Source organism: Thamnophis sirtalis, unplaced genomic scaffold (genome assembly GCF_051295495.1).
Source record: "Thamnophis sirtalis isolate CommonGarterSnake01/CBP01778 unplaced genomic scaffold, rThaSir2_p1.2 scaffold_1, whole genome shotgun sequence".
Taxonomy (NCBI): Eukaryota; Metazoa; Chordata; class Lepidosauria; order Squamata; family Natricidae; genus Thamnophis; species Thamnophis sirtalis.
The window spans coordinates 119993832-120015487 of record NW_028261381.1 but is presented as its reverse complement, the minus strand read 5'-3'; the positions used below and the strand labels follow the sequence as shown (position 1 = coordinate 120015487).

The following is a 21656-nucleotide window of genomic DNA, read 5'->3' as shown; positions in this document are numbered from 1 at the left end:
AGCAAGTCTTGCTATACAGATGAAAGCTTACTTTTCTTACGTTGTGATTTAGAGCAAACTATCTGAAAATATGAGAACATTGTGGAATGAACTAACTTGTTTCTGTCCATATCTAAATTGTGGCGTATTTAAATATAACCCTATATTTTAAATATAGTTATGAGTGAACAGGATTTAAAGTGTTTAACTGGTAGCCAGTATGTAAATTAGAATTTACTTTCAAATAATAACCAAAGAATATAAAATTCTGAGGTGACCTAGACAAAGAAAATTGCATGACCATAACAGGATGGAAAAAAAAAAGGAATAGCATGGCCATCTTTGCATATTGAGACTAATCTTGGGGACCCAACGTAACTTTTTATCCAGCAGACATCTCTCTTAAATTGGTTTTTAATGCCTTGTGACCTATAGATGGATATAGGTCATGCACATCTGACAAATTATGCTTTATTTATTTTTATGTACCATTGTGGGATTTACTTTACAAGCATGGGTAATAAAATGCTTCAAATAAGTAGAAAACCTGATATATTTATTACCATTGTATGTAGTTAATATTTTTCAGTGTCACCGCTGGAAAACACAGATTAATGTTTCTAGCCACTTTTCCCTTTTAAGTTACTTTTAATTACTCCTTTTGCAGGATTAATCAATATTGATATACAAAAAATAGTAATAGTACAAAAATAGTAACAACCAATGTCAGATAAAGTATTTCTGTAGTATTAGAATCCATGTTTATTTACAGCCATGCTGCCTGAACTGTTCTATGACCCATGTTCTGTAATGCTTATCCCTACAGGGTTGCTATAGCTCACTTGTAAAATTAAGAGTTGAGATAGCAAAGAACAGACTGTCTGCAGTTGCTTACCCATCCTTTCTTTCTGGAAGACATTTTTTTAATAGAGAGTGATGAATTATCCAGAAAAAGAAGTATTTTTAACTTACTTGCATTCTTTTTATATAGTGTAAAGGAGAAAAAAAATGAATTAGAAACAAACTGCCCAGAGAAAACATGTACACAAGACAATGCTGTCTTTTTATATTTCATCCTTGCTTTATTGGGGCCTGTGAAACTTTCCTCCCAAAGAGCACAAACAATAATTTCTGCCATGTCATCTTCTTTCTGTGAACAGCAAAGGGGTCCAAACTTGATCAATTTCTCTAAATGGTAAAAGAATGAGTAAAGATATATAAGAAAGTTAGGGGTATCATTTTATACAAAACACACTAGCTTTGGAGATTCTGCCAGCAGGGATTGAACTGAGCAAGTGTATTTTTTTATTGTAAAGTCCTAGAGGAAGAAGAAAGAGAGGAAAATTATGAGCAAGGAAACATGGTAGGGATCTCATTGAATGAATAACAAAAGTAATACACTGACTTTTTCTAACCTGATATCCACAAGGCATCTCTTAGCATGATCAGCCATCTGAGAGGTTTTCAATAAGCATCCAATACTGGGTGAATCAGTGATAATATATCTGGGCTTCAAAAAACCATATAACCACTAGATAGCAGCAGTGACGGCAAAAAAAAACCTACTCTTTTTTTTTGCTGTCTAGTAGTTGTTCGGTTTTTTGAGCTTTGATAAAATGCTATTGTAGTTCTAAGTGTGATTTAACCAGCTCATATTGAGTATTGCCCAACCAGAAAGCAAGGAACTAACTGGATACCAAAGTGAAAATGCATATAAACAATCTGAAGTGTAGTAATTGCTCTTTATAATCATCACTTGAAAATGCTGGTATTTTGGTGTGAAGGGAAGATCAAAAGAAGCAATTCCTATTCCACTGCCCTTTATTCCATTCAGAATGGAATACCAAAGGAGGAGCAGCCTTCAGTCATATGGGCATGTGCAAATCTTCTACCTGTTGACACACCTCTCTTTGTAAGATGCTTGCTGGAAAGTCAGGCTCCAGAGGAAGTGTGTAGGAAATAAGCTGAAACAGCTTTGAAGAATAACTCTATTCTTCTGTTTGTTTCCCTAATTTTTGCACGATACTGAGGAAAGGACCAGAGTCATCTAGCTAGCTCCTATTCACATGGAGAAAAGGAAGTGGAACAACATTGAAAATCTGGTGCCTCCTTCCTACCATGCTCCATCACAGAAAGTACATGAACTATTTTGGCCCAACACAGTTTTGCTGTCTTCTGTTCCTTAAGGTGGGGCAGTCAGAACTGGAGAATGGTTCGAAATCGGCTGTTTTTATTTATTCCTGGATGGTCCCATCTTAGCACAACCAGGACCGGGATTCAATTGTACCCATCAGGCACCCTTTCGCTGTCTTTTTTGGCTTAACCTTCCAACCCGAGCCTCAAGTTCTTCGCCTCGATTGGTTCAGCTCTCCGGTTCTCTGGAAGGCCTGCACACGTATATTGTACTCACTCACTCTCTCTCTCTCTCTCTCACACACACACTCACACACACGTTAAATACATAAATAAATACATACCTCACTGCCCTCCCTTCCCTGCTGGAGTGTTTGGGCACGGAAAGTGTGTCCGCAAGAGAAACCTAGGGCGAGCCCCCTTCCCTAACAACTCGAGTCGCGGGAACCCGAGTTTTTTTTCCGCGTAAGTGTGTGCTGGAAGTAGAGGTAGACAGAAAGAGAAGGAGAGAAAAGGAGAGAGCGCGGCCGGGAAAACTGGGTGGGGGGGGGGGAGAGAGAGACTCTCAGCGAGCAACTCCTGACAGAGTGTAGCCCTACCGCGCGCCTGAGACTCTTCAACTGGGAGAGCGTGAGAACGCGAAAGCAGTAACAGCCCTTCTCGGCTCCGGCAGCCGCTTCTCCTCGCCAGCTGCAAGCGCCCGACTATCGCCGGGAGAGAAAAGGCGGGGAGGGGATTCTGGAGGGGCCACATTCCCTGAATCCAGTTTCACTCTCTCCCCCCCCCCCACAACCCCAACCTCCTCTTTCTCTCCCCTCCTCCCCTCCCCGCCTCGCTCTCCCCTCCTTTCTTTCTTCCTCTCGCTTCCCCTCTCTCCTTTCCTCCGCCTCACTTTCTCCCCCTCCTCTCTTACCTCTCTTTCTCCCCTTATTTTGCCTCCGCTTCCCCCTCCCACCCCACTTCCCCCTTTTTAATTTTTTTTAACCTCAGCTTTTGCTGGCACTGCACTGCAGCTGCTCCTTCAGCCAGCCGTCCAGCCTGCTTCCCCCCCCCTCCTCCTCCTCCTCTCCCTTTTTCTCCCCCCCCACCCCGGCCCGTTTCACCGGTGCCAGACAAACAAGCGCCGGCCCCCCACTCCAAGAAAGCATCTTTTTTGGGGGGAGGGGAGCGGACCGATCTCGCAGATTAGCCTGAAATTTCAGAGGACGGAAGAAAAGCGAAAGAAGCGGGACGAGCCCCTTCCTCCTCCTCCTCCTCCCCCTCCCTGCTCCCCCCACCCCGAAGGGAGAAGCCAGTTATCCTTCTAGCAGCGGCGGCGGCAGCAAACATGATGGCGGCAGCTCCCATCCAGCAGAACGGGACCCATCCTGGGGTACCCATAGACCTGGACCCGCCGGACTCTCGGAAAAGACCACTTGAAGCTCCCCCTGAAGCCGGCAGCACCAAAAGGACCAACACGGGCGGTGGGTATTTTCCCCTCCTCCTCCTCCTCCTGCCACTACCCAATTCCCCACCCACCTTCCCCTTTCCTACCTGCCTCCTCGCCTCGCCTCTCCCTCTTTTCCTTCCCCAAACATTCCTTATTTCTCAAATGTTATCATTCATCAAAATGGCGTCGCCTTTCAAGCATCTAGCAGCCCTGTTTTATTTTAATTTCACATATTCGTAGTGGCGGGGCGGAGTGGTGGTGGTGGTGGGGCGCTTTTCAGCCTTGACCCTCTGGGCGAAGGAGCTCAGAAGTCTTCTTGCACCGACCCTCTTGCACGCGTGGTTAACAGTTGGAAGAACTAAACGAATAAATGGCGGCTGGAAAAAAGGCACTTTCACCCCCGGTTCCCTCTTCCCCCTTTTGTGAGTCGCCAGGTAGATTAAACGGCGGCGGCGGCGGCAGCAAAACTTGTCTTATTTCCTGGCACCACTTTCCTTTTCGGTGGAAAATGTTGCACAGATTTGTGCTTCCTGGGGCTGGGTCACTGTGATGGGGTGTGTGTAAGCGCGCGTGTGTGTGTCAGAGAGAGGTTTGAGGAGGGAGGGCGGGAGTTGTCTGTCTTGGTGCGGTGACTTGTTAGTTAACATCCTGCTCTTCCTGGATGAGATGAGTTATAACGGGACCAGCATCTCCTCTATTCATTTGCACTGGAGTCTTCATAACAATGCACCGAGGCAGAGGTGAATTTATTCATCCAACGTTAAGAAACAGCAGAAGTAGATAGCTGAAGTATTTAAGCGTTTGTATAATGTTTGGGTGGGGGATGCACCTGTATCAGCTGGGACGTTGACTGAGAGAAAGTGAGGCTGCTCTTAGGTGGCTCCTTGGTGAAAGCAAACTTCTAAGATGCATTTAATATAAAAACAAAAAAACAAAGTCGGGCTGTTTAATAAAGAAGGGTTTTAAAATGTGTGTTGGTTTTTACATGCAATCCTGTCAGAACAGGTTTTTTTTTTCCTAGTCCATAGAATTGATAGTGTAAGACCTGTGAAGGAACCAATACAATTGTTCAGTTATAAAGGAAAAGTTGTTTTATTCATGGTACTGATTGTTCTTACCTATTTTGGGACTTTTTAAACTCTTTACTTTGAAAGTATTTACATTAACAGTCACTTTTTAAATGCATGCAAGATTTTAGCTTCCTTTTAACTGAGAAAATTTCTTCTTAATGTCCTTTAATGAGCTTAAGAGATCATTGCTACCAAGAAATGTTGAAGAAATACATCAGGATTGCTTAGGCAAATTATCATAACTACATTATTTTGAGTTTTCTTCAGGATAACTTTTGAATAAAGCCTCAGATTCCGGGTTATTTAACAAAAAGCAGTGTATTCTTCGAAGACTGTAGGACAACAATACATAGCCTTTAGTTCTCACAATTTTCTTTCTTTAAATTGCTTGTACCATTTTGAAGACTTTGATCTTTTTTGATCATTTTCTTTCCGTGTGTGTGTGTGTGTGTGTGTGTGTGTGTGTGTCCGTGTGCCTGTACATGTGTGTGTGTGTGTGTGTGAGAGAGAGAGAGAGAGAGAGAGAGAGAAATACACTTTGGCTCATGTTATTGTATCAAGTTAAATAGAGACATACAGGAACAATTTTATGCCTAGAATTATAACTTGAATTAGGTCATTGCATCCCATAGCATCACAAATTTAAGAACAAATATCAACTGAATATTGGCTAAACAAATACAGTCTGTACAAAAGAACAGTGTATTAATATTTGTAAGATAAAGATATATTTTATAGGTATGAGAGAAAATGTTTCGGAACATAAATTAACCTTTTGTCTCTTTTTTCCAGAGGACGGCCAATATTTTCTAAAGGTCCTCATACCTAGTTATGCGGCTGGATCTATAATTGGTAAGGGAGGACAGACAATTGTTCAGCTGCAGAAAGAGACTGGGGCTACCATCAAGCTTTCTAAATCCAAAGACTTTTACCCAGGTAGGTGTAAACCATGGTTCTTTCTTGAATAATTAAAAAGAATCATACCACTACCATTAGTAGGAAAGTGAATTATCAAATGTAATTCTGAACAAATACTGATTTTAGTTATTGTTTTTTTTTTAAATATCAGGTTATTATCTAGTACCAACTGTGTTGTTACAATAAATATTTTAAAAATTAGATTTCACCTTTGGAATTTTGTTCAAGAAAATGTCAAATATTATAATTAAAGCCATAAGTTCAAACCATATCTGTGTGCTCCTTGTAGAATAGGCCATTTACCTTAAATTTGCTATGTAGTTTGGTTCTATTTCATTTCTTTGTTCACTTATATTAGTCAAAATAAAAGAGAGGAAGTGGTGCTCTTCAGATATTTCATTGGTATTTGATTATTTTAGTTGTGATAGTTAATAGAAACCTATTGTGAAATAATCAACACTAATGAGAAAAGGAGATAGATGTAGTTATAGGTTGGGCATAAGCATTAACACGTTGCATATTATTCATTACATGGTGAATAATGTACAGTGATATCTACATATTTTTTTAAAGATTTCTGAATTCTTGCATAGATACTGATTATCTAATATAAATTAAAACAAGTTCTTAATGTTTATAGCAGTAATAGCTATAGTCCAGATAGTGCATTGATTTTGTAATTCTTAACAGTAGTAGCTTTCCATTGAGATGGCCTTTTTTCTTGTAGTGAAAGGAAAGCTGCTTTGCATTTGCTGATTGTTTTCAAAGATATGTCTGGGCTTTAAAATGAGTTTAAAAGGCAATTGTGAAGGTAATTGAAAGAAGCATCAGGAATGTTTCATTTTTTTGCTGTCTTGCATTTTGAAGTTTACATGATGTTTGGATATAGATATTGTGATTAAGTATTGTGATTTTACAAACAGATATGTGTAGATGAAATTCCACTCTTGAAATGTTTTAAAAATTGATGATACAGCTTATATAATTTTTGGTAAGCATGAAAGACAATATATGGTTGACATAATGTATAGATAATAATACTGAAAGAACAGTTCTGAGATAATAACCGAGCTGCTAAATTGAATTTGGACACAATAGTTTAAATATAAATTACATATTTATATGATCCATAAAGAAGATTAGAGATGATGGAGTGACGGAACAGATGCTATGACTGAGAATGCAAATTTGAAATTTTATTCAGCTTAAGTATATACTGCGAAGAAAGATTACTTCTGCCTGCTTCTTTACAAGAATTTCCTTCCTAATTTAAATAAACATTAAATGTTTAATTGAATTGACTCCTGGATGCTTATGCAGGCACTTTACTAAAGCTTCAGCTGAAAATAGAAGCTTTGCCTAAGTTTAAAAAAATACAAAAGGGATGGTGAGAGGTTTACCACATTGTGTTCCTGTGTGACGTAAACACATTCCCTTTGAAGGAAATGATAGCATGGAGTTAGCTTGTGTGATCTGTAACAGGTGTAGATGTTACTGTATAACTGAAGTTATACTATAGGATAGCTTTCATAAATTTGGTATACATGAATTAGATTCTTACCTGAAGAGATGGGCATACGTGAGGCACTCAGTTATTACTTGAGCTAGAAATTGTTTCCCTTTTAACCATAAACATGAAAAATCTTGATCAACTTTAACATTTTTTAAGTTGCCAACATTTGGCTTTATTTCAAACAAAATTTTAACTTGAACTATGCTACTATTACTGTAGTCTTAAATTAAAATGAATATTCATTTATAATTATAAAAGTTCAGTTACTGCTAGTAATTTCATACTGTAAACTACTTTTACTAGGATTATTAGTGCTAGAAATGGCTGATACTTAGTTTCATAGTGGATGCTGAGATATTGGGAACATATTGTGCAATAAAATTATGTAATCTATAATATATGTTTATATTATGTACTCTATATGTACTATTATGTACATATAGCACTATATGTACTATATGTGTACTGTATGCACTATTATGTACTACATGAGATAAATAGTTACTGATCGCAGTAAATAAAAATAAGTCTTTAAATAAGGCTTGTAATTAGTACTGAAAACTCTTTCTTAAAAAAAAAACAATTTAAAAATTTATGTTAAAAACGTAACGTAAGTATTTATAACTTACTGATTTTTTTCATCATAAAATTTTCATTCAGAGTTTAAATGCAACTGGCCAGATATTCAGAAATTATTACCAGAAATTATTATTTAGGCATATAACTAAATTGTTAATGACTGTTTTCTACTGTGCAAATTGTTTCTAAATGAAGATTTTCAAGAAGTGACATGATTGAATATTGGTCATTTTTCTTGATAAACTGTAAATTGGTTTGATATTTTCTTGCATTCTGTGTGATAAATCAATGGCTTTATTTCTTGAAATTCATTTTTGTAAAATGTAGTAAGTATTTCTTCTGAAACTGTTACATTGTACTTGTGCATATGACAACAATATGTATGACCCTGTTTTAGTTAAAATACTAGTTATGGGAGAAGGAGGGTTGATATGTTATACTTTGTAAGGAATATTTTAAATTGCTTAATTTTAGTATATCATCTGAATCCAGTGTGGAATGAGAGGGTTTTATGAAAATTTAGTAAATAATGTGAATAATAAATTGAAGTGTGGATGCAATACTGTTTTGTTTTTCATCTTAAATACATGCAAATGCATGCTCACATACATGGCCAACTATATGTCAGTATTTGTCTGGGGTTCATACTCTCAAGCTAATTAGAGAAAAGACCTTTTTAAAAGTGTTGTGTAACACAAAAATGGAAGATGTTAATGAATTTAGAAAATAATAGATGTTAAATCTAAAATGGTATCAAATCATTTTTCATGATTTTATTTTTAAAGTGTTTATTAAATGCATAATTAAGATTGAAGTTGAAACTTAAAACTAATGCATAAAGGGATTGTGTAACTTGGCAGTCTGATGCTAGAATATGTGTTCCAATGAAGATGTCATTTTGCATAATGGAACAATGAGATTATATGTCTTTTAAGTTTTAGCATTTGCCCTCCCTTCCTCTCTTTATCTCAAGATGTTGCTTAAATAAAAGAACATTATTACAGTTGTATTGATGTTGCCAACCTACTTGAGAACTGATTCATAAAGAAATAGTTCTGCTGAATATTCAAATTGGATCACTATGGGCCTTGTGATCTTCAAAATTATTTTTCTTTTACATCTGTGTCCAGTCATCGAATCCAAGCTATTCAAAGGTATAATTCTTAGCTACATTAGTACATTTTTTTTACTTTCTGTTTTAAGAAAAATCAAAGGATTGTTTTAATAACAGTTCTATTTGTTTTATATTAATGTTGATTATATATGTTGTGGGGACAGCTTGATATAGTTTTTGTGTGTTTAGAATATTTCTGTTTGCTGGCTTTTTTTTTTTACCCAATGGAATTTTACCATTTACCATATATTTTATAATTGTTAAGACTTAATGAATAACAGAGTTAGGGTTTTGGAGTTGCTGATTGCATTTGTTGTTGTTAGAGAAGAGCTAGTTTCTTTCAGTTGTAAGTTGAATTGTACGCTTGTAAAAACGTAACATTTTTTTTAAAAGTCTGTTATTTATATTTAGAGTGAATCCTGACCGCAGAAGAGTCTGATGACTGTTTATGAGTATAACTTAAAACTGTCTTCTAGTAAAATGTGCAGAGGATTTTAGCCTTATATATAAACAGTGCTAGAAAGATTAAAGTATCACCTTGTGAACTGTTAATTCTTGCTCTCTTTTCAAGTCAATTAAGCTATCAGTCTCTATAAATTCCTGAACAAGGTTCTTAAATGAAAATGCTGCTATATTCTGAGTATGATGTATTCTGCCAAGTTACGTCAAGGAAGCTCAGTATATTTATATGCAACTAAACATTTGGAAGTGATTTCTAATGGAATGTGTTTTGGGATTAGATTATCAATGAGTATAGTTGAGAAATTCTCAAAGTTGCCTCTCTGTTTTGCAGATGTTACATATCCTATTAAGTTACTGAAATTTGAGAATAACAAAACTGTGAAAGAAGACACATAATTCAGCTATGTTTTGAAATATTAATATTTATTAATTTATTAAATTTCTATTTTAACACAGTTGTAAGATGTAGCGATACATAATTATAGGATTAATGCATGTATTTTCTTGTTGAAAAACATGTAGCGGTTTTTATTTTTGTTAGAAAGGGAGATATCCAGTTTAGGATAAACCTTTACTTTGTTCAGTCTTTTTTATTCATGTTCTATGCTAGTGATAAAATGAATGTAAAAGCTCAGTGTACTAGCATGTTAAGTTATTTCAATCAATATTTAAAACTGATATCCTATTTCTTTTTTGAAAAAAAAGTATGTCCAAAGTAGAAATACCAAGTAGTATTTCTCTTGAAATAGAGTTTTACTTACTTCAAATATAATTTGGTAAATGTTCATTAAAATTAAAACTATATAATGTTGTCATTCAAAATTTTCATTGTAATTTTATGTGTTTTACCAAACAAAATTATTTTGAATGGAGAACATTTCTCTTTAACTTTCTTTCGGATTTGCCAAATACCATAGGTTTCGAACAATTATTTTAAAATATATTTTTTTAAATCATTCTATTCAATATATTTTTTTCTACCAATAAGGTCTAATTCTTAACATGGTTGGAAAGAAAATAATATATTATTGAATTGTTTTTTTATGTCAGACAGCATAGTTGGAAAGCACAAATTATTGTGAAGTTGAGATTTAAATGGGGGCTTTGTGTAATAATCACCTTTAGCCATAGTTCCAGTTTAAACAACATCTGTAGAAACTTGATAATGTTTGTACTTTGCAGCAGGTGTAGTTGGAGTTGTAACCATTCTGAGAAAGAGTTCAGTTTGCTTTTATGTATCACCAGTCTGGTGGGAATGAATGACTTGGTAGACTTGAAGGTTGTCAGTTGTCCTGTGTTGGAATGCTGCAGGTAATTGGGCTAGACTGGTGGGAATTATGGCAGTGCACTTCTCACGTTGCACTGCAGCTGCTGTTGATCTTAATTAATCTGACCCTTAGAGGCTGCAGTGTCATAGCATAAAAGGCAATACATACTACAGATTTGAAGTGCTGTTGTCATGCACTTGTTTTAAAAACAGTTTTAAAATGGCTGATCATTTATTTTCGCTTTTGACTGTGATAAGGGCAGATGTTTGCAAAACTTTTTGGATTTTTGGACATATATAGTTGTAATTTGCAAGATGTGTTTGTACATTTGGATAAGTATTTTGAGCATTCTTTTGTTGAAAGAAGTTGCGTTGAAATCAGTAAGAACTATTTAGAAGCATGTGTGGCAAATGCCAGATTAAAATCAGTATTGAATGCAGTGTAGAATACATTTTTTTACATAGAAATGTATTCTTTATATAGATTTTGATTTATATAATTTTGACTTCACAATTAGTGATATATATTTTATCTTTACTTATTACATGGGATTTAATTTGGTATGTTAAGTACTATGTACGTATTTATTTCTCCTAAAATTATTTTATTGACTGAATCTGACAAAACTGCTCTACATACTGAATGCTATTTCGAAAAATATATATATACATCCGGTATGAAAGTGTTGATATTAAGTTTTAATACAATTTTTAGTAGCATAATTGTAAGCATTCTGGTTCATTTTAACAACTTTATCATGCTTTTTTTCAGAACTACTAAATATTTAAATAATTGCTAAAATTCAGAAATTTTTAAATCTTTGCATTATAAAACAGTTATGACTCAGCTGTATATTTTATATTGTTTGGGCCAAATATGCTAGCCTAGCAGTGCAACTTTCCTTAAGGTACTTTGTATGTTGTCAATTTCAAATTGCATCTTATTGTATAGATCACATTTACTGAACAATATTGCTATGAATCTAATTCGTTTTAATGTTCTAGTACTAAATCTAGTATTCTTAAGAATGCTAGATTTATTTAATATTGCTAAAATCTTACATGAGAGACACTTTGGTGCGGTGATTAAATGGACTAGCTAGAAAATGGTAGGTTGTGAGTTCCAGTCCTGCTTTAGGCATGAAAACTACTGGGTGATTTGGTGCCAATCACACTTTCTCAGCTGTGAGAAGAAAACAATAACAAGACACTTTCCAAGTAGCTCTTCAGAATGAAGATTGACTTGAAAGCACACGTGTATATAAATGGCCATTCTATAGTTTAAAACATTTAGTAATGATGTCATCATTTCTTTTTTGTTGCTTGATTTTATATGGTCCCTGATATTTATTTTGTGCTGCGCTACATATTGCCTCTTCGGTCATCTTGGATATATCGTTCTATCATAAGTAATAGGTAATATTTTAAGATATGGACATCTGCACATTTTTTATTTGTTTTCGTTGGCTTGTGGTTTATGTTTCTTGAAACATGATAACCTGTAACCACTAAGGAAATATTATCTTGTCAGTTTAACCTTGACCATAGTTGTATTCATTTTATCATTATTTATTTATTTATTTATTTAAATAATTTATATAACTCGGAAAAAGTGACTATGGATGGTCAAACTCACCCCCGAAACAAAGCAAACAAAAATACAACCAAGATAAATTTTCCCATAAATATATATATATTTATCAACCTATGTCTAGAGAATATATTTTGAGGCAGTAATTCCACATATTAATATTACTAGCTTTTTGCAAGTTTGTTATTAACAAAAAAATTAGAAAGCAGTAGAGCTTATTAGAGTTTACAATGTCTGGAGTTCAATACTAGCTTTAATACTAGCATATGCATTATTTTTACAATTAATGCAAAAAGGGAAAAATAATATTTTGGATAATCACATTTATGCCTGTACATGTTGAGTAATAGCAGTTTTAGCATGTAATTCGAACTAAAAAAATAAATGCAATTTTCACTGTTATATTGAATGCAAAAGTGATATGAAATGATATACTAAATGTAGTATGAAAGGACTTTATATTTGCTGCTTTATGCAATTCAATAAATGTTTGTTTTAAGTTTCAAAATTGAAGGTTTCGGTTATTTCTGAAAGCTGCGACTCTATATTCTCTATATTCTCTTCTGCATCGTCTCTGCTGTAACTTTTGGTCAAGCAAAATGTAATATAATAGCAGCCATTGGTTTAGAAGTACCTGGAATGACATCACATAATATCAGTTGCCTTAGATATGAGCAAGGAACTAAAGTTCTTGTTTTAGATGGTGATCTTGCATAAACAACTACAATGTAGTCAAGATTAAGACGTACATGGGAAAGTTAAAATACCATTTCTGAAAGATAATGGTTCATTATTGTAGAATCTCAGATATTCAGGTACAGTAGTACCAACAAATAATAATCATCTTTTGTTAATCGCAATAAAACTAATACAATTTTCACTTACAATAATTAGTTGAATCAAATAGAAACTTTGTAGTTGTTTTCAGAGGTATTATTACTTATATAGTACTTTATATCCAAGCAATCAATAGTATAGGAAATACTTCTGTTTTTATTTGAAACAGTTTTTCCCAATAGAAGTCAGAGAGAAAATGCTGCATTGGCCCTCTCCCATGCTGTCATTTTGATTCTTTCTCTTCCATCCCTTACCCCCTAATCTACAGGTCTGCTAGCGAAAATGTTCAGATGGACAAATAACCACTTGGGGGCAAGTATAACTACATATAAATGAAAAAAGGACATGATTAAGTATTTTAATATTTTAAATTAAATAAATATTTTAAATAAAAGATAGTCTTTAATATTATAAAATATTGAGATATTTAATTATCATTTATATTTTCTATTTTATAAAGATAAATCCTTAAGCAAATCCTGTTGTATGGCTTTATTATGTTTTACTTATTATTATATTAGCATGCTTTGTTTCATTGTGTACTTCTTTAACCATAAGAGGTAAAGAGCTAGTTTTTGCCTTATGTGCTTTTTTTATCATTTTAAAAACTGTTCAAAGGGTCTTCTTAGCCACTGAAATGCGTTTGGAGAAGGGTTAAACTCAGAAAGGAAATGTAGATAAAGTTTTGAGTCTCTTCTACTTACAGAATCCTCTGCCAGATCAAAAAGCCTTCTGTGAACTGAGGGGTAGCATTAAATTTTACATGCTAAACAATTCAAGAGTTCGTTTCTGAATAAGGTTCTACCTATATTTCCAATCAGATAAGCTTAGTTTATTATGTAATGGCTGGAAGTAAGGTCTCCTCAACATAGTGTCCCAGGTATGGAATACTGTCCTGTGTGAACTTCAGTAGACTGTTCTTCTGATTGTTTATTATTTTGCTTGGTTTTTAAATCAAGTTCATTTTAATTAATTTTGTTGTTCATAAGCATTGTTGGTTTTGTTGTGATGGTTTCATTTAAGATAGTTTCGTTCTCTTATAAATGGTGCTGGGTTGTTCTGAGAATAAGAGGTTGTCAAAATAAACAATTATATGTAGTCATAACGATCTGCTAAATATGGACACTAAATTTAATATTTTATTCTTGCAAATTTACTGATCCAGGACATTGTGATTGTAGCACATAGCTGTCCTTGTTTGAGGATGGAAGGGCTGGAACAATTTAGTCCCTCCCTGATTGGACTACCAGGAAATACCAGGACGGTAGATTCGATTGGTTACTTGAAGACATATTAGAAGAAGGCAATATGAAACTGCTTAGAAAAAGGCTAGGAATCTTCCAGTTTAGGTTAATAATACACAAAGACTCAGTCAGTTTGAGGACATCTTTATTGATCAAGACAGTAGGATTAGTGTTGTGCAACTTTCAGTTAGTTTTTTAATAAGTTTTGGCAATTTTAGCTTTCATTTCCATGAGATTTAATTTCATTTTTAGTGTAATAATGCTTTCTGGTGTAACTGCATTTTTCAAAGCTTAAATCAGGAATAACTTTTAAGAATGTAATTAGAGAAAAATAAAGTTTAATGTAGTGGTTTAAGGCATTACTAGAGACAAGGAAGCCATAAATTCTACTCCAATTTTAAAGGTACAAAGCCAACTTGGGTAGCTTGGTCAGTGACTGTCTCCCAGTCTTCAGAAGAAGGAAATGGCAAACTACTTCTGAAAGAAAATCTTCCAAGAAAAGTGCAGACACATGTTCAGGAAATCTTCATGTGTCAAGACTGACTTAAAGAGACAAATAAAAATAAGTAAAGAAATCAGAAGACATTCATAATTAACATCTATTATAATAGCTGCAAGATGAAGGCTTCCTAATCTGACTTTAAAGTTTGCTGAGTGGAACTTGTAGATGAACACTGCAAAAAGGTATTAGTTGCATATAAGAACATTACTGACTAAATTAGCAATTGTTCAAAAATAATTGTAATAAAGTTAATTTACAGGGAAAACATTTAAGTAGGATCCAGTTAGAATTCCATATTCCTATCTCATAATGTTCTATACCTATAGTAAACTTTATGCTTATAATATTATAAGTTATAGTTATAATATCACATTGATGTAGTGCTTTTAAGAAATGCTTTTATAGCTGGAGGGATATACGTAATGTTCAATGTAACATTTATTCTGTTTATGTGTGTCATGATTCTAGCCAACTACTACTGCTGCTATTCTTTCACTTGATAATTTCTCTTTCTATAATTTAGCAGAATTTAGTAGGAAGATGGTTTACATGTTTTCCCTGTCTCCTCTCTCTCTGTTGGGAAATGCTTTTCCTTATTTCTCTGGTCCTTTGTTCTGTGTTCCCTTAGCCTTTGAAGTTCTATACTGAGAAATTAGTTTGAAGAAAAGAAAATTATTCAGATAGAAGCTTCACAAAATTATGATTATTACTATATATAAGTATTTAAGCAGTGAGATGGGTGGCAAATAAATCAAATAAATAATAAAATAAATAATTATTGTCATGTAGCTATATAATAGAGGAGCAGCATTGGCTATTTATGTGCAGTTTAAGGTGCTGGTTAACACCTATAAAGTCCTGTGTAAGTCTGGGAACCTCTGAAGTGGCCTGCCTCAGATACTTTAGCTGACCAGTCTGTACAAGCACAGAATGCCTGTTCTGAACCTTAACTGCATAAGGTGAGGTGCAAGTGGCATGAAGGCAGGCATTCTCTATAAGTACTTCTTTCCTTTGAAACAACGGTTGAACAAGGCTGGCTCTTAGTTCTATGACCTTCTGAAGACTGTTTAGAAGATCTGTAAAGATTATTTTATCACTTTCTTGGAAAATATAGATGAATAGTTGAAAACTGAGTTGTAGGTTGTAGTGAAATAAGAAGCATTCAAATTTGGTCAAGTAATTGAGGCAATACTGCTATAATGTTGTATTACTGTATTTATGATTTGCATTAGTTTTTATTGAACACTATAGGTTCATAGGTTGGAAGACATTGGAAATCTTATAATCCATTAGAGCAGGTATCTTCAGACCACCTGGAGCAAATAAGGCTGTAAAACCTTTTTTTGAAAACCTCAAGTGATGAGGCACCTGACATCAAGAGTCATATTGTTCTGCTGCTGAATGGCTCTCATGGTTAAGAAATTGTTATTTGTTTCAACTTGAATTTCAAAATGACAATCAGAAGGCTCCTTAGTTGTCTTTTCTTTAGAAGTTTGTATGTTTAGTACCCAGTTCTATTTTCCATTCTTATTTAATCTAGACTTTTACCACCTTTGTTACTCTTCTCTCCATCTTTCTAGTTCCTTAGCATCTTCCTTGTATTAGGACAACCAGTATTTTAGATGTAGATAGATTGTATTTTAGATGTAATTTGACCAGCATAGAGCAGAACTGTTACTTACTATGATCTCAACATTGTAACTGTTGATAGAGACCAATATTGCACAGAGACTTTTGGCAGCTATGTCACTCATAGATTAATGCTCATGCTTAATATATGGTCGATCAAGATCAAGATGTGTCATGGCGGCCCAGTAGTTGGAATGCAGTATTACAGGCTACGTCTACTGACTGCCGGCTGACTGCAATTTGGCAGTTCAGCTCTCACTAGGCTCAAGGTTGACTCATCCTTCCATCCTTCCGAGGTTGATAAAATGGGGACCCAGTTTGTTGAGGGCAATATGCTTTCTCTGTAAACCTCTTATAGAGGGCTGTAAAGCACTATGAAGCAGTATATAAGTCTATAAGTGCTATTGCTTATTGCTATAAGCAGTATATAGTATATAAGTGCTATTGCTATTGCTACTTAGACCCTTTCACAAATATTACTGCTGAGCCATATACAGCCTATATTCATAATGACAAATTTGCTGACACAGCAGCCCTTGGCAGCCCTCACCTCACCATTAGCTGGCGTGCATGTGCATGCCGGCTAGCTAATGTTCGGCCTTCCGGAGGGCTGGCGGAGGCCGTTTTCACCCTTGACAGGTTTCAGGAAAGCTTCTGGAGCCTAGAGAGGGTAAAAAACAGGCCCAATGTCCCAACTGGAAGTTCAGGATTGAACTTCTGCTGGCTATTGGGCCTGTTTTTCACCCTCCACAAGCTCTGGAGGCTTTCCTGAAGCTGGGAAGGGCAAAAAACAGCCCAACGGGCAAACTGGAAGTTTGTTCCCAAGGAGGCCGTTTTTACCCTCCCGGGGCTTCAGGAAAGCCTCCAGAGCTTGGAGAGGATGAAAATCCCTCCACACACACAGAGGGGTAACTCGCGCATGCATGGGGGGGTCACTCAGGCATGTGCAGGTGGGGACCCTCGCACATGCGCAGGTGGGTGCACACACAGTTTTGCTGCACCTTTAGCGTGTGCACACACATTTTTGCCACACCTTTAGAAAAAGGTTAGCCATCATTGGCATATATGATTTTTTATATTTAAGAGTAGAGCCCTACTTGCCATTCAGTTCATTGTTTTTAGAAAACATCCAGTATTCAAACTGAAAACGTCCCAATGTACAAAGATCATTTTGAACCTGTCTTGTGAACTGTTAATACGTTTCTTGCAATTTTCTCTGAGTTGTCTGTAAATTTAATAAGCATCTTTTTTACCATCTTTTCTAAGTCATTAATATTGAAAAGTGTTAGGTCCAGAATGAACTCTGAGGTAGATTACCATGCACTTTTCTCTCTGTACATATACAGTAGATTTATTAAGGATTCTGTATTAAGTATGATTGTTCAACGAAGTGTGAATCAATCTGATAGAAGGACCATTTATCAGGTGCCTTATTGAGGTCTAGATACACCAAATCAATCACTTGTCATTGGTAATCTAATTACTTTGTCAAAAATAAAGTAGTAAGATTTGTCTTGTCTGATCAATGTTTAATGAACTATTCTGGCTTTTGACAATCACCTAGTTCCTTTCTAAGTGTTTGCAAACCAATAGCTTGATGATCTTTTCTAAAATTGTTTAAGTTTTTATGTCAGGTACTTATTTTTAAATAGAATTTATGTGAAGCTGATTGTAGTAAGTTGCCTATCTCATTACAACTCTGTATCACAGACTAGTTAAGCAACATGCAGTATGATAAAAACTGAAAGGATGAAAAATTGTGGATAAAACTTTTAATTCATCAATAAAATTTCCCACCAAGACAAACAATAGTAAAACATGTGCCTTAACTAGAGAGTCAGGGCATTGGGGCAACATTAGGGGAAAACTATTTCAGAGGGCAGGTGCCATGATAGAGAAAACACACTGTCTGTGTCACTTCATATGATATTGTTTTAAGGGTGGGACTTGCTCAGTGCCTCAAAAGCCTTACTGGATGGCAGAAACAATGGGAGCAAGGTGATTCCTCAACATCATTTGATGTCATTTTTTATATAGCTTAAAGGCCTTAGATCAGGGCTGTTAAATTCGAGGCCATGCAATTTAGCAAAGGGGAAAAAGTTCTGATATGTCATGTGATGCCGTTGTGACGCCATGAGTTTGACACCCCTGCTTTAGATTGTTTATATGCAATCAGGTGGTTGCATATAAACAATTATCAATTATATCTTAGCAATTATATTTGTAGTAATCCGTGTCATCGTCATTATCATTTTCATCATCCTGCTCTACCTTTTAAGGATTTTTGTTATGTGTGCCTTTGAGTTAGTTAATCTTGAATCCTGGTGACTGCCTGGAAAAAATCTAAGCAGTTTTCCTGGCCATATTTTTGGAAGTAGTTTGCCACTGCCATCTTTCTAGAGTTAAGAAAGAGTGAGTGACCCAAACTGGTTCTGCAAGTTTGTGGAACATGATCAATATACAAAGGTTTTTTTTTTCCTTATCTCCTGTCATTTTTCAGCAAGGCTATTTTAAAGATTTTATCCATGGGAAATATTACATTTTTGTTATTCCTGTTTGCTGAAGTGAAAAATTCCATTATCTTTAAGCTCTGCTCTTTCCTTGTACTTATTAGGTCATGGTGGGAAGAAAGTAGTTAACAACTGCAATATAAGGTTACATCTCTTGTTGAGTTCCATAGATTACCAAGATTTTCTGGCTTTTTGTTCAACAATGGCAGGAATAACACATCTCTTTCCTGATTCTGCTTCCACCACAAACAATTCTAACACTGCTGTAATGAAGAAAAGCTGAGATAACTGGGCTAGATTATTGCATGGAATTCTAAATTCCATTCTGTGGAAATTAATACTTTTACTCTAATTGGAAGATGGAAGATTCTAAGAAAAAAATTAAACTGATATTGCATGATTAAGTTCTGCTTATCCATGAATTAACCTGTATTGACTTTTTTAAAAGTATATTATAAAATGCCATGATCATTTTGAATAATCAGTAAGATCTGAATTATTCCCAAGAATATGATTTATTAATATTCATTATGATTAAAATTCATGAAGAGAGTGAATGACTTCTATAGGCAGGCAATACTAAAGTTGTGGAATTGTTTTCCCATGGAATTATCTAAGCAATATGCAATGAATTTAAAATTATTTATTACATAGGAGAAAGCTATATATTCTAGTATATTGAATAAAAATAAAAACTATATGAACCTTTCAATTTAAATGTGTAATCCTGTGCCCAAGCAGCATAGATGAATTATATTATAGGGGAAAATTCTGTGCTAGGTACGGTTAAAAAAAGAAGAGAAAAATTAAATTGCTACTATTGTGGTAGTACTGTTGTGAAATCTTTGATGTGGTTGCAGTAGGAAAACCATATACTGTTCTAATCTTGGTTCCTGAAGGATTCTGTAGACTTAGAAAAGTTGCGAAAAAGAAAAGTAAAATGCTAAAGCATCAGTAATCACCTTCCTACAAGAAAAGTTTCTAGTACTAATGACTGTTGGGAATGTTATAAAGCATTAAAAAGAAATATATATTTCATTTGGTATCTTGAGATTGTCAGGTTAAATTGATTTCTAGTATATTTGGAGGTGGGTAATCTCGTCAGATACACTATATTGCCAAAAGTATTTGCTCACAACTGAGTCTGATTATGTGGATGGGTGAGCAAATACTTTTGGCAATATAGTGTATGTATGTGTGTGTGTGTGTGTATGTGTGTATATATATATATATATATATATATATATATATATATATATATATATATATATATATATATATATATATATATATATATATATATATATATATATATATATATATATATATATATTTACTATGGCAAGTTGTAGCAATGGCTACAATTATGTGACTTTAAATGGATTAACTAAATTAATAGAAGATAAATCCCAGTGGCTATTAATCATGATGGATACTTGCAACTTCTAAACCAGCATATGCTGAATATAATTTGCTTGAAAATAAAACTACAAAGAGGTGATACCTGCTGGACTCGGCAGGTTTTTATATGATTCACTAGGCTTGGGTCTTCTTAAATGCTATTGAATGTATTGTAGTGCAGTATAGACAAGAGATTAATGATAAAATATACCAAAATTAAATGTGAATTGGTTACTAGGCTATTATAACAGTTTTAATATATAGAGTAACAACTTAAAGTTAAGTACATATGTTAGTGCAGTGTGTACGTCAATGCCGTATTCTGAATCTGCATCCGTATTCTGTATCTCATTCAGACATGACATTTGGTAATTGCTTTGGGTTGGAGAGAACACAGTAATATATATGTTATTGAATCAGTTTTTATTTTTAAAATCATGTATGTATGTATGTATGTATATACACACATACACACATACATACATACATATTAAAGTATATGTGGGACATTTAAGTGCAATACTATTTATTACTCAGCAATCTTTTAAATAGATTATAAATCTAAATATGTAACAATACTAGAGCGTAGATATAAATTGTACATTTTCAAGCCTGTGAATCTTATTGATTGATGGATTGATTGGTAGTTTGAAGCCACCTTACTGAAAAGTCTCGGAATAGCTGAACAATATGTATAGTGCTTAAGTATGCAGTATTTTAAAAACATGAGGGTACGATGGCTGACATGTTAAAGACACTGAGGTAAAAGCATTCTATGTGCCTCAGTGCATAGTCATGCTGGCCACATGGCCATGGAAATTTCTTCAGAGAATGCTTGTACTCTTGGCTAAGAAATGGAGATGAACACCGCCACCTAGAATCGGAGAAAACTGGATAGCGGAAACCCTTACCTTTTACTTTATTTTTTAAAAATATTATTTGCGAAAATGTCTGTCTAGATAAAACCACGTAAATTGCAACGAAGATGATAAGGGGTCTGGAAGCTAAACCATATGATGAACAGCTTACAAAGAGAAAGCTTGAGGAGACATCAGTCTTTCAGTGCTTGAAGGGATGCCACAGGGAGAAAAGGGTGTTAATTTATTCTCTGCAGAATTGAAACAAGAAACAGTAAATGGAAGCTCATCAGAGGGAGATTCAATCTGGAAATAAGTATAAATTTCCTGACAGTAAGAACAATTATTCAGTATAACAGCTTGTCTCCTAGATTGCGGGTACTCCACTGCTGGAGGTTTTAAAGAAAAGATTGGTAAAATTGGATGGTAAAAGAATTCCTGCCTTGGACAAGGGGGGTTGGACTAGAAGACCTCCAAGATCCCTTCCAGATTTTATGTAATGACACCCCCCCACCCAGTATCCTGGCCTGGGTACACATCTTAAGAGATTTGTGGCTTGGGACCATATGTATGTCTGGAGGATACTCTTTCATATGGTAGAGGTTGTAACACAGACAATAC

General features: G+C 34.8%; 1 protein-coding gene across 4 annotated transcripts in view; it reads left to right on the top strand.

The window, feature by feature from the left end:
• The first annotated feature begins 3203 nt into the window (after positions 1 to 3203).
• Positions 3204 to 21656, top strand: part of NOVA1 (NOVA alternative splicing regulator 1) — a 126530-nt gene continuing 108077 nt past the window's right edge. Inside the window, exons 1-2 of one of the 4 annotated variants that reach the window (XM_014064430.2) lie at positions 3204 to 3575; positions 5404 to 5547. In XM_014064430.2, coding sequence (XP_013919905.1) covers positions 3440 to 3575; positions 5404 to 5547 — 280 coding nt within the window. In that variant the 5' untranslated portion in view covers positions 3204 to 3439. Of the gene's footprint in view, positions 3576 to 3843; positions 3964 to 4156; positions 4282 to 5403; positions 5548 to 21656 lie in introns of those variants that run through there. The other 3 variants (XM_014064431.2, XM_087723214.1, XM_014064434.2) reach the window with 3 other exon arrangements.